The 25,745-nt window shown below is 45.0% G+C and overlaps 1 protein-coding gene across 3 annotated transcripts in view; it reads right to left on the minus strand.

Moving 5' to 3' along the window:
• Positions 1 to 997: 997 nt before the first annotated feature.
• Positions 998 to 25,745, minus strand: part of GMPR (guanosine monophosphate reductase) — a 52,558-nt gene continuing 27,810 nt past the window's right edge. For all 3 annotated transcript variants that reach the window (XM_050892529.1, XM_050892531.1, XM_050892530.1), the window contains 4 exons: positions 23,502 to 23,608; positions 17,795 to 17,837; positions 11,350 to 11,509; positions 998 to 1,185 (listed from right to left, as the gene is read on the minus strand). In XM_050892529.1, the coding sequence (XP_050748486.1) occupies positions 1,005 to 1,185; positions 11,350 to 11,509; positions 17,795 to 17,837; positions 23,502 to 23,608 (491 nt within the window). In that variant the 3' untranslated portion in view covers positions 998 to 1,004. The remainder of the gene's footprint in view (positions 1,186 to 11,349; positions 11,510 to 17,794; positions 17,838 to 23,501; positions 23,609 to 25,745) is intronic.

Consider the following 25,745-nt stretch of genomic DNA (forward strand, 5'->3'; position numbering starts at 1 on the left):
TGAATTTGATCCCACCGGCCTCATTCACCTGGCCACAGACAATGCACAGCACAGCATTTTTACATCTTTGCTAAGTGGCTATGAACAGGCAAGGGAACATGGAGGGCTGTAGAGAAACCCCCCCTTGGTGGGGTTACTGTTGCTGAGTTTCAATGTCTTAAAAATCTGTTCACAGAGAGCAGGTAAAAGCAGGAACCCAAGTAATTCAATAACTGCATGCACGAAAAAGCAGGCGAGCTCTGAGACACTTTCTCCTGAATGATCTCCACAGATGGGGGCAGGGGGGACAGCACAGGTTTGCTACATTCAATGCCAGCTTCTCTGAAGAGGCAAGTCCATTGAATAGGGAGATTTAAGTAACAACGGCAGTACTAGCCCTGTGAACTGAAAGAGATCTGGCATTTTTATCATCACAGTAATTAGTCACCAGTAGCCAGGCCTCATCCGCCATCCACCTCTGACATTCTGCAGGCTGGCAGCCGTGCCACAAACGTCCATTCTTTTGCCAAAACAAAGATTAAGAGAATTTGTTTTTTGATTTCTCCACACAGTTCCTTGCATCTTTTTCTCTCCCAGCCTGCAATTTCTGGAGGGGACACTGCCAGAAGCTGCGGTAGCTGACAGGTCAGTCTTAAAAAAGGGAATGTGTGTATGTGTGCAGGCGTAACAGCCATGTCTGTACAAGCCAATTCCTTGTTAATTGAGGTTTCAGCAGCTATTTACCAGAGGGGGAAAAAAACAGGCGAAGAAATGTTGATTAAAAAATAAAATAGGCACAACCGTAAAAGATGAGGCTATTGCATTTTGAACCAATGGCACTGTGTTAATAGCACGACCTTCCCCTTCCAAATCCCAGCCATAGCCCCTCCGATGGCTATGACACTGCCATTCTGAGAGAGAGGAGAGTTTGCCACTAACACAACATGGGGGAGAAAGCAAAACAAAACAGCAGCCCTTCCTGCTCCTCTCCCCCACCCCTCTCTCTCCAGCCCCCCCGTCCTGGGCTAAGAGAAGACCTGGCTGTGCTGCTGGGTGACCCGGATAAACGTTGTTCTCCTGCTCAGTTCCTTGAGTTTGGCAGCTCCCACGTAGGTGCAGGTGGAGCGTAGCCCCCCGAGTATGTCCAGGATGGTGAGTTCCACGTCCCCTCTGTATGGTACCTCCACAGTTCTGCCCTCTGAAGCCCTGGAGAAGAGATCAGTTACTGCATTTATGTCTAGATGCAAAACATAATAATGTGTTTACTGGAGCAATGTGGAGCTTAATACTCTGCACGCTGCAGTTCACAAACGTTCCCCCAGCTTTATGGCTTGCTTGCCTGTTGCTACTTGGTGTTCTCAAGCACTGAAATGCCTCAACTGCAGTCACCACCAATACTGGGAACTAGAAGCAGACAAATCTTGTAGATGCCCCCATATCCCGTGAGTGTATTTACAGATCTGCCCCTTCCTCCCCTCCAGCATCTGCCTACAAGCAAGTGAAGCCTCCAGGTTTATTGGAAGGTAAATTTGACCTTGAGAGCTGCAAGCTTTAAAGTATAAGGAACGGCCAGGCTCAGGCAACTTACAGAAATGTTGGAGCTGGCTCTCAGCAGGCACCACTCAGCACAACTCTACACAGGCTTCACAGCCCCTGGGCTCTGCCCCATGTCACAGACCAGATGCAGACGGAAATGTTCCGGCTGTCTCCTACCAGCCTGATTCTCCAGAGCCCACAGAGATGGAGTGGGAAACCTGTTACGGAAACCCACTGCAGAGCTGTCCCCTGAAGCTAAAAGGTGAGCTAGCACAGTTCAGAGCCAGGCAAAAAGGCCAGAAAAAATAGCAGTGCGGTGAATACTGTCAAGAATGGGCGCATGCCAGCACAGACTGCACCATTCCCAAAAGCACATCTGAAAAGTTACACGATGGAAGAATCCAGGCAAATGACTTTCACTCCTTCCCCTTCAGCTTTCTCCGGCCTCATGCTCAGCAATTCCTCCTGCAGCAGAGTTCCCCAATCACCAGCTGATCTCACTAGGCTTTAGATCTTGTTCTGCACGGCACGCTAGCTCCTTTGGAGAGGTAGGCCTTGGGAAGGGGGGGTCTAAGAGAAATGCATAGGGGAGAGGGGATTGCTCTCCTTCTCCCCTACAAAATGGAGGCAGAAATCGTGGCAGGGATCTGTCATTGTTGTAAATGTGGCTTTATTTACTTTTCCCTTAAACAAGTTGTCTAGGGGATAGTGCAAGAAAGAAAGGGCATGCCTGTTTGGAGGCTCCATTTGCAAATCATTAACAACAGCAACAGCGGCTATGTGGAGGTACTTTGGTGTGAGCCTAGCTATATTTCATTCTGTTAGTTTAAATGTAAGGTCAAAGCCCTAGGGAGACAATAAAGGAGAAGTGTTAATATGCCATGTGAATAAGGAACCATGATTAATCTCCCTACATCTGATGAGTAATTGACTCTTTCTTGAAACTCTTAAATAAACACTGTAGTAAGTGGCCAATGGAAAACGTATGTACCATTGCCATCTAGCAGACTGCATGGGGCTCAGTGATGTGTTGTAGGCCCTCCGCAGCTGGGAGTTTTTATTTTCAGCTCCAGTGCCAGCAGGAAGAGAAGGCCTGGCCCACAAAATGACACAGAAGTAGTCATGCTACCATTCTTCAGCTTGGTTTTTGGCCATGCCCACCTCCTCCAGTCAAAGTCGGGAGATTCAGCTCGGCCTCCGGGGTGCTTCCAGCAAGATTGTGAGAGACAGTATATGTCTGGGATTTGGGGAAACCAGTGCGGATTTTACCTACCAGATCCTGCCATCTGAAGAGCTCTGCATGCTGTATTGGGCAAGAAATGCAGGGTTTACTGCATTAATGCATGACTGCCCATTCAGTTAATACATGAGAGTCCAATTAATTTATGCATGAATGCCCCATCAGTTCAAACATGAGTGCCCTTTTAATTCATGCTTGAGCATCACGTGGGGCATAAGTTGCAGGGTTTTGAGAGCAGAGAGCTGATTGCAAACAAAGGCAGCCCCAGTTACAGTGGTTCAACAGACCTGCAGAGATGGGAACATTGCTCCTGAGAGCGTGAACACTTGGCAGTCCTTTTTTCAGAGCAAAATTACAGAAATATGGGACGCTTACAGCCACAGCCTCTGGGAGATGCCCCTGCAGTGGCTATGGTGGTGTTAGGAAGCTGGAGCTTGTGGGATGCCACTTTTGGCTTTGGAGACCAAAACCTACAAAACTGGTGAACACCTAATGTCACAGCCCCAAAGCTCTGACACCTAGACAGTTGCTACTGCTCCTCTCGTATCAGCTGATAAGCTGGTGGGATGTCCTGTTGATCAAGGAGTAACCTACAGATACCGTACTGGGGGAAGCATGCTGGAAGAGAGGTGTGAGATTAGCTCCACATAAAATGCCCAGAGTCCAGTTTTATGTTCATCCTTGAAAAAAAAGTGTCAAAAAGGGCTGAAAATTCTCCATGCTCCCACCCTACATATTGGGAATAACAGATGTTCCAGAAGGAAAAGAAGGAGTATAGGATGGAAGTGGGACAGAAATCTAGAGCTGTGAGTTAAGCAACTGCAAGCGCAGCAGAAAGGTCAGAGCTCAGTTAATGTTGTTATGGCTGTGGAGCAAGCCCCAAGACAGCGAAGCTGTTTGGTGTGTCATCTTACTCCCCAAATGGGGAAATGCCCACGCTGCTGTACGTGAACACTGTTCACCCACCCCATTTTGGATGTAAATGAAGCCCTGCAGCTACTGAACTCATGACCCTATTGGTACCTTCAACAGTGGTGTTAATTTTTGCTTGTACAATCTTAATTATATGCTTTTATGCTAAAGCACAGTGAATAACTTGAACTGCCATTATGTTCTTGGTTGTTTGTTTTGAAGGGACAAGTCCCAAAATTTCTAGCAAGTATTCAGATTATGATTATGTTAACCCTGATAGGGGTCCATAGGGGCGAGGGGTGGTGTTTGTAATGGGTATTTAGACACACTGTTGGGGCTTTCTTGGTTATGTGTTTTGCAGAAACAAAGTGTGAAGTTTGTAATAAGTATGTGCTCAGATTGTTGTAATATTAACCTCCGTAGTCTTGTCCACTGGGATGAGGGGGTGAGGTTTGCGATGAGTATATATTCAGGCTGTGTTAACGTTAACCCCAATACTCTAGTCCCCAGGGGAAAGGGGCAGAGTTTGTAACAGATAACATGTTGCCCAGCCCATGCTGATGAATCCTGTCATCTGGTTCCCAGGGGAGAGTGGGTGGAATTTTAGTGAGCATATGCACACGTTGTTGCACTATTAATTGCTGTAGTCTGGTCCAGGGGTGGGGTCTGTGATGTATATAACCAAACTGTGACATTAACCCCTGTAATGTGTTGCTCAGGATGGAGTAATGACATTTTAGTAAGTGTACTGTTACAGTATTAATCCCTGCTGTCTGGTCCAAAGGGAGGAAGAGTGGAGTTTGTAACTGATGTACATTAAGATTGTGATGATGTTGAAAGAGTTCATAATGGATTAACATTCAAAGAGTTCTTTGATACGTGCCTTGCAAAGGTGAGGAGTGCCATATAGGCCGTAAATTGCTGGGCTTGCTGTGTTCTTGTGTGAGTGCCAAATTAGTTCATGCATGAGCACTGAATAAATTAATGCATGAGTGCCCAATTAATTTATGCACAAATGCTCAATTAATTTTTGCATAGGCATCCGATTACTTCCTGCATGCCCAAATAATTTATGCCCAAGCACCCTGTTAGTACATGCATGAGCGCCCAATTTATTAATGCATGAGCACCCAGTTAATTTACACGAGGACCCAATTGTTCCACACATGGGTGCTGTGTTGGGCACACATGGTAGAGTTTGGGTAGCAAGGGCTGCTGGTGTGACCTGTGTGGGAGAAGGCCATGATCTGCTTCATGCCAATCACAGAGATGGTTCCACTTGGCTCTGCAAATGGTGTGAGCCACCAAAACTTCAGCCAGTCAGGGGAGCACATGACACCTCTGCTCAAGTGTATTTAAGAAAAAGCAGCAGCCCCTGGGAGAGGAGACACACCTGGACATGCCTGAGGAGACATGCATCTGGAGATGCACTCTTGAAAGGAGGTGCTCCATGCCAAAGGTGTCCGCTCCCAAAGGGACTGTAGTCCCTGGGTGACCCATGCTAGAGCAGGGACAGCTGCAAAGGGACTGTGGCCTGTGGACAACCCACGATGGAGCAGGCCAACAGTAAGAAGGAGGAGTGGCAGACAGAAACCATTACACACATGACCACGATGTCCTATGCCACCCCCTTCCTCACTGAAGGAGCTGGGACAGACTGAGTGTGACCTGTGGTTAAAGTAAGGGGAGTTGAGACATGGTGGGGTGAAGAGAGGTGTCTGACTTAAGTGGAGTCTGGGAAAGGGGGAGGAAAGGTGTTTATTTACGTGTTTGTTTAATTAGCCAACAGTGATTAGAAGTTTGTGTTAGTTGGCAATAAATGAAACTAAGTAAAAAATCCCCAAGTTGAGACTGTTTTGCCAGCAACAAATGCCTGTGCACAGGCCATGTATGGATTACAAGGGGTATCACAAAAGCTGGCACACTTGGCAGAGAGCTGCATAAGCAAGTCAGCAGGAACTGCTGAGGGATTTGCAGCTCTGACCTCTCTCCTGGAGTTATGACCCAAAACTAACCCTTTCTCAGAAAAGAAACGAGAAGACGGAGCAATTGAGACTCCCAACATCTGGGAAAGGTATGCTCAGATGCTCTCAGCAGAGACTCTCTGTCTCTCACTAGCCACTGAATGGTGAATAGAAAGGGAGAGCTATTTGCTTTAGACTTTTTGCACAGGGTCCAATCTGTAGTGCGCTCCATAACTCCCGGCCAGCTCAAGCCTGCTGCTGGCATGGAGGGATGTGCACGGTGGGTGGGAATCCTGGCAGGGTGGATGGAGTGAAGCACACGTGACGGTGCTCTGTCAGCCCAGCAAAACGTGGGTCAGGATAAAGGGGTCAGGCTGCCCTGGCATGAGGCAACCTTATGAGTGGAGCATTTGAGAAATGGCAGGAACTGGGGGCAGGTCTTCCAGGCCATCATTTGGGATACAGAAAAAGACAGTAAGTAGCAGCCAATTGCTGGTGCTATTCTGTCTCTGTGGCCCAAATTCCACCCTACAGTTAGTATAAAGTGCCAAAACCCACCTCAGTAGCAGCTGTGAATTGCTGAGTGACCACAGTAGAACTGCAGCGTTCACACAAAACCTGTGAAATCTCAAAAGGGTTAGCAAAGGCAAATTGGCTCTAACTGAACAGTACTGCGTGCGGTCTCTGTTCCTGCTTGCCTTATTTCTTTTCTCCCATAAAAGAAACTTAATAATTGCCTTTCAGAAATTCCCAGCTCTGATCCATGTTCCTCGTGGAAGGAGGAAGAAATGTAAAAATAAACCAATATATAAATGACATAAAAGTAATGAAAACGGGTACACAGATTTCATACAAAATTAAATGGGATCAGCTTGACATATTCATTACAAAAACAATTACTCTTATGACTTTATTCCCTGCTACAGCCATCTCACCTTACCTGTCAATTTTAATTTAACTGTTTGCTGGAGGCTCAGGTTCTCCAGCCAAAATATGTAATTTTGAGAAGATAAAGTTAAAAGTGACAAGTAGTCTGATTCTGCAGGGGGCTGAGCACACTGAGCTCCCCACTGCTTGAGTAAAACATTATGAGTGCTCAGGCTCTTTTAAAGACAAAACAGCTTATTGGGGTCACTGATGCAGACTTGCAGCTGGGCTTTTTAAATGCATATAAAGAAGCCCCACTGACTTGACCTGTTTGGAGTATCCAGCATTTAAAATGCTGACTTAGAACCCTTTTGGTTCAAGTTTGCCATAAGCTAAACCAGTAAGTGACTAAACTTCCTACAACTTTTCCTATAAGAGTAATCCAAAGCAAAGCCTTGCCCTGTTTTCAATCGTCCCTTCAATGCTCGGCACATTTACAGTGCTGGATAACAGTTGCTATTTTTAAACCACAGTGACACTTATGCTGGGACAGGCCAAGCAAGACCAAGACCAAGGCTGGTATGGGTAGCCAGCTCTGCGTCATGGCTGCAATGTGAACAAGATGAGAATTAGCTCCTTCACAGTTAACAGCCAAGGCTTACAGATTTAATGTTTGGAGCTGTTGTAGCTAGCAGTAGACTGGGGGGACTCCTATGTTAACCTATTAGTAGCACAAAAAGGCAGTATCTCAACAGGGACTAAAAATTTCAGATTGTGCTTCTGCTCCCTTGTTGCTGAGAAGGTTTCAGAACTTGATCCCCAGGGGACTCTAAAATCAGGATGCAAATCAAAAAACAGCTATGGATCAAGCAGAATTTGTGTAGTATTGCCCATAAGGAATTGAAAGGGTCTATCTAGACTGAGTCAAATACAGCGCCTTTCTGTACATCCTTTACTCCTACAAGACATAATACTTGCATTTTATCTCATTTTTAAGGGGGACCAGTGTCAATTAATTCTCCTGCTGGCAATAAATTTTGTTGCCAGATCACATGCACACCTAACTAGGTGGAGCAGAATTTAACAGCTGCCTTATCCTTTGGCCCACTGGTACAGCAAGCTTTCTCAAACTCTTCCTGCAACTTTCACCAGCTCTGTGGTGGCCAGGCCCTAAATGACTATGCTGCACTGAGATCCATGCAGCGTGCCTGGGCTGCTCTGTGATCTCTCAGGGAGCTGCCATTAACTACATGCCTGACCAGCATCAGGCCTTTCCCACACTCCAGCTGACACAAGCACAGGGTAGCAAAGGTAGTAAGTTTTATCGTAGTTCAGGTAAAAGGTTGCCAGCACCTCTGTGTAACTGGCAGCTGCCACTTTTAAATTATGAGATAATTACTAGTGCTGTCCACTCAGACCATTTGTTCAGAGGCTTTGATGACAAGCAGATTTGCTGGGGAACAAAAAAGCCCCCAAACTGTACACTGCTTCTGGGAACTGGCATATGAACCCAGAGTGAATCAAAGCTCAGAGGTATGCAGCACATCTTTCTAGTGCATCATTTCAGCTTGTCTCAGATGCAGATGGACTCTTGTGCAGCTCTTTCTTCTGCAAATAAACAGTTGTGCTTGAAAGCAAAAGCACACTGAACCTGCAGTGCCGAAAGACCCTTGCAGGTCAACCAGGTGGAAAGCCAGTCACATGGGTTGCTCCCCTAAGCAATCCACTGGCTGTCCTCCATGTAGCCAGATACCCTGCAGATAGCAGTACTTTTAACTGGTACAGATGCAGCCCCATATGAGATTAAAAAAAAACCCTTGCACATTGCTCACTAGCTTCTGATCTGAGCCCCAGAAAGAGGTACATGGACTCAGGTAAAGTAGGAAGGGTACACTCCACTCAAGAAAGACATGTACGTCCTCCTCAGGCAGAAGGTAAAGGTATCCCTGTCCCCTTCTCACCCTATTAGATGCAGAAAAATCCTGGCTTTAAAAATCTGCCAGGATATACATGTTCTCCTCAAACTACAGTATTCACTGTATATTTTTGCTTGTTAAGAAATATCTTTCTTTTTTCCCTGCAAAAACAAATGCCCTTGGAACTTGCCAAAACTCATCACAAGCTTTTTTGCCCTTAAAAAACTCTTTACTATCATCTCTGATCCCTATGTCCAACTGATTTTCTTCTCTTCAGAAGTCTTCCTCAGAAAGTAGTACTGAACCAGACTATGTCTAGTAGGCACAGACTATCAGATAATTGCAGTGTCCACAAGCTCTCTGTTTCCCCATTTTCACACAGGCTTCTCTTTTAATGAGCCTGGGTTTTCTGCCAGACCAGGAAAGCTAATGACTTCATTTGACTCCAGGTCTCTCCTGCACAATGTCTACCACTAGCCTTCCTTAGTCTCCATTATTACTGCAGTCTGGGAGCTCATAATAATTTAGTATCTTCATCAGTGACACAGACAGCAGGATCGAGTGCACCCTCAGCAAGTCTGCAGATGCCACCAAGCTGAGTGGTGTGGTTGACATGCCTGAGGGATGGGATGCCATCCAGAGGGACCTGGACAAGCTCGAGAAGTGGGCCTGTGTGAACCTCATGAGGTTCAACAAGGCCAAGTTCAAGGTCCTGCACCTGGGTCGGGGCAACTCCCAGTATCAATACAGGCTGGCGGATGAAGGGATTGAGAGCAGCCCTGCAGAGAAGGACTTGGGGCTACTGGTGGATGAGAAGCTGGACATGAGCCAGCAATGTGCACTCACAGCCCAGAAGGCCAACTGTATCCTGGGCTGCATCAAAAGAAGCATGGCCAGCAGGTCAAGGGAGGTGATTCTGCCCCTCTGCTCCACACTGGTGAGACCCCACCTGGAGTCCTGCATCCAGCTCTGGAGCCCTCAGCACAGGAAAGACATGGACCTGTTGAAGCAGGTCCAGAGGAGGGCCACAAAAATGATCAGAGGGCTGGAACACCTCTCCTATAAAGAAAGGCTGAAAAAGTTGGGGTTGTTCAGCCTGGAGAAGTGAAGGCTCCGAGGAGACCTTATTGCGGCCTTTCAGTACTTAAAGGGCGCTTATAAGAAAGATGTGGACAAACTTTTTAGCAGGGCCTGTTGCGACAGGACAAGGGGTAATGGTTTTAAACTAAAAGAGGGTAGATTTAGACTAGACATAAGGAAGAAATTTTTTACAATGAGGGTGGTGAAACACTGGAACAGGTTGCCTAGAGAAGTAGTAGATGCCCCATCCCTGGAAACATTCAAGGTCAGGTTCAACGGGGCTCTGAGCAACCTGAACTAGTTGAAGATGTCCCTGCCCATGGCAGGGGGGTTGGACTAGATGAGCTTTAAAGGTCCCTTCCGACCCAAACCATTCTATGATTCTGTGATTTAGGCCAAAGGAGACAGGTGTAAATGCTCTGAAGTAAGCTGTGTCTTACCACTTTGTAAAGTGCTAGGTGAACTAGCGCACATTTTTATGGTACATTTTAACTCTTCAGAAGTGGCAGACAAAAACCACCACAAAAGCCAGTGTCGGGGGGAGGACAGGAGGGGGGATCAAAGATGCTTTCTATCTATCTAGCGTGATGTCTGGGATTGTCATGGTCCTATCAGCATGTCTGTGTGTCAAAGTGTGAATTCCGTTTTGTTTTGTGGATCCCATTCTGCTCTACGTTCTGCACTGTCACCTTCACAGTGCTGCAACTCTTACCCGTGGTAGCAGCTGGACACGTTGGGAAAAACCCACATGCTGGAGTAGTGGTAGCAGACAAGGCCAACAAAACCCATCAATCCTGAATGTCTGGAACAGTAGGTAAGGTCACTGGCTCTGAGACTCTTACAAACAGCAGTTTACTAGATGGGGCCAGAGCCTGAACCTACCCCAGCAGAGAAGAAGAATCAAAAGGGACCCCTCAATAAACCAGTGTATACTGTAAGACAGGAAACATTCTCTAATGAAGTATGCAAGAGCCATATTGTCTAAGGGCAGTGACTATACCTGCTACTCATAAGAGAAAAGACACAGATGTTTTCTGGAGTCATCTGCTTTTTCAAAAAGTCAAAATTCTCAGCAGTTTCAGGAGTAAAATAGCAATGGACAAGAGATTCCTTTGCAAAGCTTATCTTCCTTTCCTCTCCCCTGAGGATTTTAGCTCAAAACCCAAGCTTCCACATGCTGCATGATTTGGGGCTGCTCTGGTGCTGTTACCCAAAAAGGGGTGGGAAATCTGTACAGTAGGATTCTGCTGCCTAAGAAGACTGCCCAACAAATGCAGGAGGGAGTCCTGGGGCTACTGCCTGTGACTGAGTGCTTCGGAGGTCCTGGGTCCTCATTAGTGTGACAGCTGTAACTCAACTCTATATTGGGGAAACCCCAGCTGAGCTTTGCCGATTCACCAGGCACCCTCTTTTTGCAAACAGAAGGGAGCATGTGGGCCAGCTGGGAACCCATACACCAACAGGACACCCAACCTGGACAAGCAGAGGGCCAGAAACTGCAGCCTGGTATGCCATGTTCCAGCATTTAATTCATATACATCCCGAGAAACTCATAAGCCAGAACAGTGACTGATGACTTCCCAGACCACGCAGCTAGTGCTGCAGTGACAGCACACTGCACTGGCTGCAATCGAGCGAACACGGTTGCTCTCAGCTAGCCACCCCCAGCTCCTTCTCCCTGTCTCCCCCTTGATGTCATCCCTCCCTCGTATCTGCTGCCGTAAGTGTTGGTAACAGCTTCCGAAATGGGAATAGAGGCATGGGCCTGTTTCCAACAGATGCATTTTGCACAATTCCACTCCAGAAGTTACTGGATGGCTGGCTCACTGCAATTGCTCCTGTGTGGAATTCATACCTGTATTCAGCAACCCCTCCTGCATGCTTCTTCATGGCTGTATCAGAGCTCATTCCATAGAAGAGTTTCACCTTCTTGCCATTCTTTTCCATAATTTCTCCAGCACACTGGTCATGGCCTGCAAACATTCCTCCAAGCATGACAAAATCAGCACCGGCTCCTGTGATCAACAAAGTGACACATAAGAAAGCAGGGAAGGGAGAAGAGGGTGAAAGATAAAGCAAGAACACAGTGGCCTCCAAAAACAATAGCCAGCTCTAAATAGTTTGGTAGAGTCTCCTCCTGTAATAGATGCAGCAAACTCGGAAGAAATGCTTTACTGAAGAACTGACACATGCTGAATTGTATTTCTCTGGTATGTTAAATGGAAAGAATCCTTTTCTGTTGTGATGACAAAGATATAGATTATTCTACTCCACCCCACAGTCTTTACTTTCAAATTCAGTTTTAACCCTTTACTTCATAATAATATCTGAGCGCAGTTCCTTATTAACTGCTATTGTGACTGCAGTACTCAGAAGCCCTAATCACAGGGCTGGGACCTGTTGAGCTCAATGCTGTACAGAGAAGAGGACAGCTCCTACTTCAAGACCTTTCTAGGCTACAAGCTGTGAGTGGGAATGTACCCTGAAGGAAGGCATACTCATGAAAGTAATGTAGTCCTCCCAACACTGACATAAAACAAAAAGATTTTTTAATGAAATGATGGATTTTTCAAGCCCATCAGCCATAAGTATTCAGTGTAGGTCTGGGTGATCCCTTGTCAAAGAGATCTGGATGGGTCTGCACTTGGTTCCTGTTGTTTAAAAACTTTGGGCCAAGGACCACCACCCCTGGGTTCTGTGGTTCTCAGCATGCACCACAAAGGAGGTCTAACCCATAGCTACAACTCCTAAATATGTTCCAGATACTGAATAACAACACTGAATACTCAATCATGCCTGTTCAGTCTGTCCATCTCCCCTGGCTTTGCAAATCATGAAATCAGTTCCACCGGGAGTAAGATCAGGAAGAAGGTTTTTAGAATCACTCGATTTTCTACTGTGATTTCCAGTATTTCCAGCTGGGTTGGAACTATTCCACCAGCAGCTCCTCCTGTGATATTTTGGCATATCTAGTCTTGCTTGGAAAAGTTTGGCTTTTACTCTTTCGTGAGCCTGTGGTGACCCATCCCTGAAATAAACCATTTTCCTGTTCAGACTCTCTGCTTCTTCAACGTGTATGTGTCAGAACAGGCCTCCCCTCTGCCCAGCTTCTTCCCAGAACTGGCAAAAGAACAGGGTTATAAACCTCACTTCATAGAAAGCAGATGAGCCTGAACTAACCCCACCCTGTTATGAACATGTCCGAACTCTGGGAAGATCCCAGGCTAGGTAAGTCTGGCATTAGAATTTGCTCTGATCTCAGTCACTATCCAAACAATAGCACTGGACCTTGAAATCTGAAAAATGAAATCATTATCAAATCTGCTCAGCTTCTGCCATCTTTTTAAAAGCTCTGCAGATAAACTTGAATTTGGGAGTATTTTGATCTTAGAATACATGACAACTGTGGAGTGTGCACTGATTTATAAAAGCCAGTTCCCTCCCTCCACTCCTTTGCCAAAGAGCAGACCTAGCAGCAATGCCTGGGAGCAGAGCACCCAGCTGCTCTGCTGACCTCACCTCCCTTTGCCTGGTTGTTGTTTGAAAGGAACAGTATGTCCGTGGTAAACGGATATTAAAAATGAGGCTTGTGCAAAACTGCTAAGCACATCACAAGCAATATTTATAGCCAGGCACCCATTCAGGTGTCCTATCATGCCAGCTACCTGGCAGATTTTTCCTGAGAGCTCTTGTTTCAGATGGCTGAGTTTTAAAGCTTGTTTGACTCACGTCTGATACTATTATTAACCTGCCAAAAACAAAGGGAACGCTCATCCTTTAAGACATTCTCAATTACTGGTGGGGAGCTCCTGTTGTTACCTGGCACAATCTTGCTCCACCTTTCCAAAAAATAAGTACCCTGGGAAATCTAGTTGATGACTTCTTCATGGGTGGAAGAAAACAACATGAGGAAGGAGGGATGGATTTGGGGTCAAGGTTTCAAAGAGAGTATTTAAACAAGTCAAAGGCCTGCCAAAGGACAGTCTGGACTCTTTGCCTTGTCAATACTCTCCCCTGATCCCCAGTTCTAGTCCTGTCTCTGGTTGTGGGTCTCACAGCCTCCAAATTATTAATGCAAAACAGTCACATGAAATCTACACTTCAGAATCACAGAATTTTTGTTCCTGTGCACTTAAGTATCTATTTATTATTTTTCTTTTGACTGCGTATTTTGGGAGGAAAGCAAATATGTTTGAATTACACGACTGAAACTCATCCAACTTGAGTAACTTTTGCAAACTACAACATAACTCATCAAGCTCTTCCAGAAGAGAGGAGCTATGTTACAGCAGACGCAGCACGTCTAAACATTGTGATGACACATGCTTACTGCCCTGCAGCTCCAGGAATGACAAGCCCATATTAAATGTACTTTTCCAATGCTCTCCAGAACTTTCCACCCTGCTTCAGTGTTGCAAAGGTGTCTGAAAGTTTCAAGTCTGTTTCACTACTTTTCTACCAGTTAACATCCAACCAGGAGGCTGTAATTTTTAGCATGATCTTTCTTCACTTACGCATGACTTTTTGTATGACCAGAAGTATTGGTGATGTTTGCAACACCCAGCTGCAGTCTTTTGTTTTCAAGTACAGACAGACAGCGTGCCATTATTTTAGGTTGTGGGGGACTGGGAACACTTGGCAACAACCCCCTAGATAATACAGGATGTGATGGGGTACGTTGCATTCAAGCATCCCAGTAGCTTGCCCAGAGTTTGCTAGGCTCGTCCTGTTTCTATACAATGCCACTTCAATGCACTGGCTTCCCCCTTGAGGCCTACGCTGTATCTATCTGGGCTGATTTTGCTCTTTCACATTTCACAGTGCCTTCTCTTTCAAGCCATTACAGAATATGTGTGCTGATGCCAGCCCAATCTTGCAGCACTCGCACAGTTCTGCTGGATCTGGATGGAGTCCCTCAGATGTCTTTTGTATGCCTGATAATACAAGTTACTGATAACCAGATTGGCTCTGCACAAATTCAGCTGGAGTCAGCCTGGATTTGTAGCCAGGGCAGCCCTCCAAGCAGATGCAGCATAAGTTTGCCTGGACCACAGCTGGCCCTTGAATCAACATTCACCTGTGCTCCAGCTGAGCCAGCGAGCCTTTGCAACAGTAGGTATACACACACAGCTATTGAAAACAGGAAAAAAAGCCAGTATGATCTGTCAGGTATATTTTGGAACAAGTATGTGTCCCCAGTTGACTTTTCCACATGATTTTTCCTTCCTTTTCCTTCCCTGCTCCTGTATCTCTTCTCACCATTGCTGTAAGGAACAGTAGTATTGTGTTAAAGATGCTGGCGTAGGATTCAAAAGGCACATTCTGTTCCTGGCTGTGTCACAAAAATATATGTGACCTCAGGCAATCGAACTTAGTATTTCTGTGCTTTGACTTCTCATCTTTAAGAAAGGAGACAGTAGTGCCTCCCTGGGGCATTCTGAGAAATGTGTTCATGTTATCAGCCTTTCCAAGGGTGCAGTTATGTGAACCATCTGAGAGCCCAACACAAAGTTCTTTCATGCTTTCTCTCACTCCTGCATCAAAATACCGCTTTTCTTCCTGATCAACCTACATCTTTTCCATTATCATCTCCAATACCCAGATGGCAGTGACATCTTCAGTTTACCAAATTCGTACCAGGTTCCCACCCAGCAGTTCCAGAACTCCAGCAGTCTCTCCCAAAGTATCTGTCACTCCCGGCATTTTTGTCCCCCACCTTCAGTGCTTCTCTGTTCCTTGTCTTTTTAAATAGGCTTCTACCTTGTTTCCCCTCTGTCAAAATGCCCAATTTGCCTCTGACTCCTGACACCAGTCAATGGTGTCACCTTCCACTTGTAAAGCTTCTCGGCATCTTCTTCATGGCTCTTCACAATTCTTCACTTGCACTCAATCCACTCTACTCCTCCTGTTCCCATGAATTTGCCTCCTCCAGTCACATCTTTAGCCGTTTGTCAATGCTAGTCTTCACATCTGGGACTCCCTCACGCTTTTTATGGTTCAAATGGGTGCTTTGTCACTGCTTTATAATGAACACCTCAACATCCCTTTCATGAAGACTTTACAATGATCCACCAAAAAGAGATAGTATAATCACTTTAACCAAATGTCCTCTTTGGGTCTCTTGTCCATGCTTTGTCCAGGCCTCCGTCCCCAGGTGAAACTGTACATCTGTGCGTTTTATCACCTGGTCTCTGCTATTCAATATATTTATGTAACTTCTCCCCCCAAGAGGCTCTCAGCAAGCACAGAGGTCTGTGCTAGACAATTCAGTATCAGTATCAAGGCTTTGGCTTGTAAATGCTGGGCATGGAGGCTATCTTGTACGTGGCTCACATAGCCAATCACCTCAATAGCATTCAATAAACACTGATAGTAATAATGTCATCTAGAAGCTTATTTTGCCACCCACCTTTGACAAATGCACACCTGGCTCCAGCTAGTCAGATGTCCACAGGGTGTCTACCTCAATTATACATAACCAGATATGGTAAGTTTATTGCCTCAGGGTAATCTCTCTCAGTTCCAGCCCTGTACCTGTGACACACAGGTCAAACTGATCTATCTGGCCTACTGTCAGAGTAGATCTACTGCCTGTATAATCTCAGCTTTCTGATGCTCCTCTGTCCCAGGGACAACCCATAGTAGCCTTCAAACATGTACCACTGTGAATCCCAGCACCTCCTGACAATCAGCAAGGCCAGAATATGCCCTTTCACAGGTTTCAAGCAAGTTTCTGTTCCGTTAGCCCAAAGAGACTACAAGGACCCTTCAGACTTGCTATAAACATCACAAAGGAAAACATTTTAAGCACTTTGAAGTTGCTTCCTGTTGTTCTAACTTCTGGAAATGCTCTTGTTGAAGAAAGACCTTTTCCATGGGCCAGGTTTCTGTGCAGGCAGCTGGGAATGCAGTGAGGTCGCAATCCCAGTTCGCAAGCTCCCAACAACAACGCCAGCAAGAACCAGGGGAGCGGAGGAGCCAGAGAAAGTCAGGTAGAACAAAGGCCTCACTGCAGGTGGCATGAAGTCAGAGCGGGCTGAGCTGAGGAGAGGTCGGGTGTTTTTTTAATACAATCTTGTTGTCAAAGAGGGTGGATGCCGCTGTTCAGCTATGTCAGAATCACCCAACTGAAAGTATCTATTCCCTACGTCACATCACCCACCGGGTAACACAAGGGTGCTGTGAAATCCTGTGACTGAGCAGATTCCTTGCTGGTAGCAACCACTCCACGGCTGTGCTTAAAATTCTCTAATTAAGTCTTCCTTGTCTGACCTGTCTAAAAACAGGAGCTGTCTGCAAACTTAGAAGACAGATTTTGGTTTCAACCTTTCCAGGAGGCCCAGAGTTTTTCTTGGCAGGTCTGTAATCCGAGTTTAGGCCTGCCCCTGCTTTCCATACTTGCAAAGCTTCCTGCCAAGCAGACATGCTGAATTGTAATGTCCTAGCTCTTGTATCGTATCACCCTGAAATCCCAATGAGAGACTGTGCTGTCCCACTGTATTCTGGGTATTACCCCACTGTGACATCTCCAAAGGGTCTGGCATTTTGGGGGCTGGGGGAGTGTCTTTAAATGTCCTGTCAGCCCAGGATGCATTTAGCACCTGGTTCACATATGCTGCTGCAACAAGGTTATGGCTAAGTGACAATCCTGACCTTGACCCCCACCACCAATGTAACTTTCACGTCCAACAGAAAATACTCACAGATTAAATTCTCTATTCTATCAGCAAGAGCTGGTGCAATTCACTGGAGCTAGTGGCATGAGAGCAAAATCTGTTAATTAAGTTAGATGTTTTAGACATCTGCTCAGCTCTAGGGGATACAGTATAAATAAAATCTCATCTCTTCAAGTGGACAGCTGATCCCAAGAACATCTCCAGGGATTTGGCCTGCCTTTTTGTTTTGTTCTTCTGTCCAACACACATTCCACCATCTCTTCGTCCATTCAAGGCCCAGGTCAGCCAGATCTGGCAATGTTACAGGCATCTTTGAACCCTACTCAGAAGAAACCCTTATCAGTTTTCCTTGTATTACTGTCCCAGTGGCTGTATCTCACGCACACCTGGCAGACAGTTTCTAAATAGGACTTCGACCACTGTATGTTTTGCCCTGCACAATTTGGACTGCCTGGTCCAAAGAGCAAATTCACGTCTGGTGTATTAATTTCACTGGAGTCACCCACAGGGACGAATGTAACCTACTGCTGATTACACATTCAGGGTCAAACTGACTCCTGCACCACTGCTGAGGGTGCTGGAGATAGGTGGGGTGTAACGGGTGGCACTACACCCTGTCCTTACCAAACGCTTTGGCGACATCTCCTGGGCAGCTGCATCCTCCATCCTGCATAAAGAAAAGACGACAGTAAGTGGCAGTGAGCTCACTCACGGACCCAGTGAGCACTGGCGCTCTGCGACCTGCAGCAGAATGGCCCCTGCTCAGGAACGGCGTGTCAAGAACTGACTGTGCACCACTGGTATACAGCATCTTGGCTGAGTTTTTAGGGAACGCGTATTATCCTTTCTACTGCTTTCCTTCTTTAGGCTCATTTACTCTACCGTATAGTCTACTCATAACACTACTGGTAACAGCAGCAATGCAAATTCCTGACTGCAATTTCCTAAATCCCAGAAACTGGAAAACAAAACCTCCTCTGATGATCTCAGTTATTCCCTGCCATTTTAATGAAAGGCTGTGTGATGCAGAGGTACCACAAACCCCTACCTTAAACCACCAAAGACATTTAAAGTAACTTTCTCAGCAGTTTACAATACGTTAAAAGGTCACAGTGGGAGGGGTGAGGAAACATACCATCAGCTATGTTGGATTTTGATCTGATAATCTCTAAGCAAATTGGGTAATCTAATCTTTGGTAAATGAAAATGAATCTCTCATCATACTCCTCACTGTTTGCTATGAGTTTGGTAAAGAAACAACAGCACTTCAAGATCTTTAGCATTTTAGACCTATGTGCAGAGCAAAGAAGTGGCTGATGAGGGGGTTTCGGTTGAGGGGAGGGAAGTTATGTATGTGTGACAGGGCTGTAAAAAAGGAACAGCACGTAGCAGAGCTCATCACGGGCTCTGGTTCTTTAGGTTTTGTAAAGGTCTGAGCATCAGACGAAAGATCCTTCTACTCTACACAGTCATTGTACCAAGGGGGCTCCCCATTCCCATTCCTTTGATGATCAGGGTCCGTTGCAGACTGCCGACAGCTTTCCTGCTTTTGAAGCTACTCCCCAGACTGTATGGTTACTTCATTTTGTTTCACCTCCCTGTTGGCAGAAATGCATGCCTGTGTATGACCTGCGGCTGAGCACAGCCAGACACCCCCACCATCAGCCATTTTAGAGCTGGCTTTCACGGGTAGCTGGCAGTGGGGCTGAGTGTCAGAACCTCTCTGTGCGCAGAAAAGGATTCAAACAAACTGAGCAGGTGGATCCAAAAGTGAGTGGCTTTTCAAAGGGCATCCCACTGCAAACAGCGCCTGGTAGAACTTTAAAAGCTTTTATTCCATTTGCTGATAACCTCTAGCACATTATGCCTTTTGTTGAGCTAGACACTCTTGCTGTCAGCTCCAGAAAGGAGTGCTGGGCTGACAGCTGAATCTCTCTCTCCTGTTAAGGGCTCTGCTTGTGTAATTCTTTCCCTCTGACAAGTCTGTCAGAGCCTGGAGGAGGGTGTGAGTGTGTGTGCATGTGTCAGGGGAGGAAGAACCGAGGTAGAAAGAGGGGTCTAATAATCTTCAAAGAGTAGTGTCAGGAATTTGCCTGACTCTTACTGTCTGACTGAGACAGGCTGGCTATGAATGCTCTCTGGTAGATGGGTTTCAGTCTGTTCTTGTTGGGTGGCTCAGTGTCTGACTTTTATAATTAATCCAGTAGTAGCAGTGATGGAGGCTTTATGCTTTCAGAAGTACCATGGGGATGGGGGCCTTAGTGTGTAATCATTAATCATCGGCTTCAAAAAATGTCACTTTGAATGTCACCGAATTATAAAATGCTGAGCAGATTAAGAGACTTTCCCAAAAGCTCATGAGTTACCATTTAAGATAAAAGGGACCGATGATGATGATTCACAGCACTTCTTTATCTGTAGATGTTTCCACTTACTTCACATAAACAGGTAAATTTAATGATTCACAGAAAAGGAAACAAAAAGGGTGCATACTAAGCAGTTATGCCAGAAGATGCTATATAATAAAGCTATATGCATTAAAGCACTTCATTCCATGTGAAAAATCAAGCACTCTCTGTTTAGAAAATAAGACTGTGCTTGTGCTGCATTGTCTGGGAATCTTCCCCTTGCAGTTCAGCTCGTCCCAACAGGGGCCTGGCTCTGGACTCAAAATGACCTGTAGAACTGCTGGGCTTCAGTGACGGAGCTTGTTGCAGGCCCAGCCTCTACCTCAGAGCCCTGGGGAAATGTATCTGTACAAATCCCCCTGTGAATTCAGGAGAACTGGCATTATTCTGAAGTAAGCCTACTGGAAAGTGTGGCCGTGGGTCTGTAGAGGGCATGATTCTGAGACAACTGGGTGCTAAGCTGAAGGAAAGGGGAAACAGCTTTCCAGTCAACAGAATTATTTTAACGTGGCTAAAATAATGCTATTTTCCCCAGTCTTGTTCTCCAAACTGATAAACCATTTTACAAGAACCAAATTTAGCCTGAGGAAAGGAAATACAGTATGAAAAACCAGTATTAACTGGTTGAATATTTAATATTATATGCAACTTATTATAAGTTTAGAACTATGATTTATATGTTTCAAGCACCCTTTATAATAAACTGTATAACCAGCCCTTCCTACAGTATCAGCAAACAGATAGCTATTTATTATGCAGAAGATATATAAAGTATGTGGCATATACAGCAGTAGAAACAATACATACAGTGCTTTATTCTGAACTACATAAGGTGGGCAGATTTCTGTGTGGAAAGTGTTCTGTGTGGAGGAAGAGATGTTATGGCAGTAGCTGGGTGAAGAACCCCTTAGTCATCCTTTTCACTGAACGCTGGTGGCCCATCACCCAGGCACAGTGAAGGGGAAACAGGGATCTCTATCAAATGATAGCCAAATGAGAGAGGACACATGCAAGGCTGCTTTCCATTCCCCACATTGCTGGCTTACTAGAATACGTGACTGCCTCTCTATCCAGCAGAGCAGTTCTCTGACCTACAAGAAACAGAAACTTTATCTCAAGTAGGGTGTTTCTGAAGGAGCTCTCCTGCTAAATGGCCCCTCCACTGTAACTCACTGCTGCACTTTCTCAAGGCCAATGGATCAGGGAGAATGAAAATTGAGACTATTGGCTCCCAGACAAATAGCACAGGACAGAAACAGTGCCTCTATCTTAAACAGGGTTTCCTCTCTTCTTTCAGTGAGTCACGAAAGATAAATTTCTGAGGTGAGCTTTGAGTCTTAAAGATAATTTAGCACGAGGAAAGTAACTGGTGCAATTTCACCTCCCCCTTCTCTGTGTGAGTGACTCTAGACACCAGGCATTCACTTGGACTATCACGTTTGCCTAAAAATTGTCACCTTCTTTGTCAACGTATCAGGTCCAAAAATCATACATGATCACTTCAGTAACACAAACATTTAAAATCCCAGTTTGTGCTGCCATCCTAGCAGAGCTACTGCAGAATGGGCTTCAAGTGTGCTGTGTTCCCTGCAGAGCCTGTACTGTGCTCAGCACTGTCACTTTCTCATTCCGTGAGCGGGACTTCTTTCCCTTCCTACGTAAGCTGAGCCAACGTAACAAGAAAGAGGAGCAATTTCAGGAAGGTACTGGACAAGACAGAAGTGGATGCAAGAAAGCGCCCCAAGGGACTAACCCATATCACACCATCAGCTATAATCTACATGAACATAGCTGGTAGGCTTTGAATCTTTCCACGTCCTTCCTGCTACTTCCATATCAATATAACAAAAAACTGCTGGACGTATTTTCTCCTGCTGAATTGACGTAGATAGCTGTGGTAATACTCTGACTGTAGAGGACTCCTTTGGCTCAGGCAGGGTGTGCCCCTTCCTGAATATACATAATGACAGTAGTGAGACATTTTGAGCGATGCCATGTATACTTGTTGCCACTAGACCCAATTATGTACTTGGGCTTGCTCCCATACGGTGTTTTTCCCTCAGGAGGATACCTCTCTTTTGTGATACTCTTGCCAGAGTTCTGGCAATAACCATGCAGTCCAGTCTTTTCTTTCCCCAATAAACACACCAGTACCTATCTGAATGCTGCAGAATTCAGGCATAATATCCTCACCCTTGCTTTAGTCTCCTTAGCTTGGGTGACAGAGTTGAGTTGCAGCGGTGTCTCTAAGATCCCAGTTACAGCTGAAGGTAATTCTCTTGGCCCAGATGTTGCAGCAGACAGGTATTAAATTGCCCACCTATACTCCTCCTGTAATGGCTAGGGGGTTGATAGGTGTGGGCTCACTGAAACCAACATGACCTAAGCAGGTCAGGAACTGATCCATCCCCAAAGCAGGAAAGGAGAGGAGGAATAGTATAGCACCGTCTCATTTTTCAACAGTCTATATACACACTCCCTGTTTTCTTGCAAAATCAGGATAATAACGTTCTTCTGAGGGTTGCTAGCAGAAAATGATTATTGCAAAACTAGGACGGGTCTCTGAGCACCACTGCTAGGATGACACCTGTAGTTATCTAGCCTTCACAGTAATGAGTCAGTCTTTCATGCTCTATCGCACACATGTTCTGCTGTCTGCTATAGATATAAACATTTGCAATACTGCCCGACTCATAAAATCACAGACTGCTTTTCTTTTTTTCTGCAAAATTCATATAGGGGAGCCATGGAGAGGAGGGAATGCATATGCATTAACAATAAAGAGCAAGAGGGATCTGACTGTAACACATACTTGTTTTCCTGCTCCATTATACCCACAGCTCCAAGAAATACAGTCAAGCCCTTTGCCCATCCACAGTCAGTTTGTTCTCCTCACCCCTCCTTCCTCAACAACACAACACACCCCCTTCCCCACATGGACACTAGTCACAACTGGGTCGAACAAATCAGAGCCTTCCAGTGATTTCACTTGGCAGCAGATTCACCACACTAAAATTCAGTGTGTGGTCTCTTCTAGGGCTGCAGAGGGAGACTGTTGGCTGTGAGGGTACCTGTGAGCACAGCATGCTGGTTAGCCCCTATGCCTTCCTGATTACCAGCTGCCTCACAGACAGCCTGCAAGAGACCGTGCAAGCCTGACACAGTCAGGGGCACACTGACTGGCTGGGCATGCCTAAGCACACAGGACCTTTGGGTGCTGCAGGCTGCAGTCTAGCTCAGTCTGAGGCCATGCTTACAGATTTACTTTTTCTATGTGAGGTGAATCTGGTCTTGCTGGTAGAGTGGAAGCTGCCATTAGCAGGCAATACAGACACAGGCTCTTTTTTCTCCACAGGCTCATTATTTCCCCAGAGCTTTGTGAGAACATAAGAGGCTCACGTGCCAGCTGTGCTCAACAGAGCCACCTCTGAAACACGCCTGCCCCTGCACAGAGAGCTCTGGGAGGATGCTATCTGAATCAATCCAGCTCCTAGGGCATAGATGAGCTCATATCGTTTTACCTTGTACTCCCCTCTACTGCCTGCCTGTCTCTCAGTCCCACTCTCTCAGAAAAGCCATGTTTACGTTTCACTCATTTTTCAAAATCTTTCGCAGGAATTACTGTTTGCTTCAATGTGAAAACACTATCAAGGTTCCTATTCTGTTCACATAACAGCTTACTCCATTCAGGGAGCAAGAAGCAGCTTTCCAAAGGCACAAACAGGAGTGAGGTGCCCAAGTCTTTCTAAACATTAGAGGGAGTTGGTTTCTTTACATTTAAATCTCCACTGACTAGCCTAGGATGGGTCAACTGGAGATGACAGAAGGATAGCCTTTAACATGCAGGGTACTGGACTGTTTGATTCTCCTATTCCACAACAATTTGCACAGTGGGAATCTCAGAGTAGATGATATTTACTTACAGAGATGATATGTCCTTTCAAGCCATGTGCTGAGTCTGCACACTCAATAACAGCACTTAGCTGTGGATAACCCACCCCCGTCTTTATCCGAGTGGTACACACAGAACCTAGACAAGAGAATGAGAGGAAAAAACATAGCCCATTAGGCTGACAGAAAAGATACAGCTTGTTTTCTTTTTCTTGTGGAAAAAATGTGTTTCTATCTGTACTATTTTTTCCCTCAAGAAGTCTCTATTGCCAATGTTGACTTCTCATGGATAAAAGGAACACATAGGAACTTGAGTTTTGAAATGCTATCACACCACTTCATGGGAGCTGTAATTGAGGTGACTAATATCCCCTCTTTCTTCTCCAGGGCCACAATTCCCAGTTTAGGTCTCATCAGTAGTGATTCCCGGTGAGGGAATTACTGCATCACAAGAAAGCAAATCTGACTGAGGTTCCTGAAGGGAAGGGGGACAAAAGGACCAGAGTCACAACCCGTGAGACTCAGCAGCAGCATTTAATACCTGATTATTTCTTCCAATAAATATTTATATCTCTTTTCTATGTATGTTTTTAAAAATAATTCTTGGGGAAAATCTGTGCTTTTATTTTCTTTTTTGTGGCAATTTTCCACAAGGGAGAGAAACCCATTTTTTGCCTAATACTTAAAGCAGAAATATTTGGTTGATTACAACAGTTGGGAATATAAGAAAATCAGCACACAGCATTTAAAAAGTGAGATAAGTAATCATCAGAAAGCTGTATAGTATAATATTACAGGAAATATACTAATTATATCTGATTATTAAACTATACTATTTATACGCATACATGGTGCATATATATATGTATATATAAAAATAAAGGTATATACATATATATAAAAAACTCACTTCAATTATAGTTCAACATGGTAACATGGCTATAGATCTTTTGGAATACCTTCTCTATTTTTCTCCTCAAATTAAGAGTCAAAATGAGGACTGCTTTTTGCCAGCCTAGGTCTTATAATTTAGGATGCAGACCATAAAGGTCTGCATAATAACAAGAATTTCAAAACAGACTCTAAACCAAATGCAGTGAAATCTGGATCCCTTCACCCAGCTGATATCCAGGTATACTCAAGCTACCAATAAGTAAAAGTTTCCAAAGATCTTTCAAATAACTGACAAGGTGAAAACACTGAGAAGTATTTCTGCCAAGTACAAAGAAAATTAGTTTTAAAATAATCTCCACTGGGTATGTACTTATATATGTAATGCTTTATAATAAATCACTGCCATTTTCCACAAGATAGACCATTATCTGGAAAAGAGCCTCAAGATCTGATCTTCTGTGAGGAACATTTGTTACTTGTGGTTTTGGGTGGTCAACTTGTACAGATCTGTTCAGGAAGATCTCCAGGGAGGGCTATACAGCATTTACTCCTATTTCCACTTCGAGGCTACAAACTATAATAATTCTTCTTTCACATCCGAACTTGCCTGTGACAATTGCACCATGACATCTCTTTTGTTTATTCTTCATGTATTTTGCAGTATTTATTGTTCTTTGCTGTCTTCCTGGGCACAACTGCAACCTTTATTACATCATTTGCTCTGCTCAAATTATCCATTCATAGACCATAACTATTTGGCATTGTAGAGTAAACAATTTGCCTGCACTGCACTGTCTGACCACAGCTATACTGTCAGTGGCACTTGTCCTAGCCAGTTTAAAATCTAGCCCATGTATGGTGACCCCCGCTGCAGTCTAAGAAGAAAATCGCAAGAGGAAGGAGCACGTGAACAAACGCACAAGGGAGGGAAATTAAAAAGGGAAGACAATATGGCAGTATATGCCACACAACAGTATTAGGGAAGGGAAGGTAGGAAAAACACTGTAAGAAGTTTAAGGTCCTCCCATTTATCCATGGGAATGTTACAGTGATAGGTAACATGTAAGTGCATTACTGTAAGTTTTAGCTCCCAAGCAATAGTAACACGTAAAGGCAATGTTATCCATACTTCGCACTTAATTAATGCCATTTCATCTTCAAAGACATTAACAAGATGGGCAACCTCAGCTTAACAAAACACAAATCATAACGCTATTTAGAAACCTATCTTTCCTTGATAGAAGAAGGAGGATACCTGAACACAGTTTCCTTTGAGCTTTAGCTGGGATGACTCAGCCTCTTTTCAACAGGCTAGAAAGTGTTCCTAAACACAGCACATATTATCAGTGATCATGTCAGCAACTCAGGCGACTCAGTGCTTC

Source organism: Gymnogyps californianus, chromosome 2 (genome assembly GCF_018139145.2).
Source record: "Gymnogyps californianus isolate 813 chromosome 2, ASM1813914v2, whole genome shotgun sequence".
Classification (NCBI taxonomy): domain Eukaryota; kingdom Metazoa; phylum Chordata; class Aves; order Accipitriformes; family Cathartidae; genus Gymnogyps; species Gymnogyps californianus.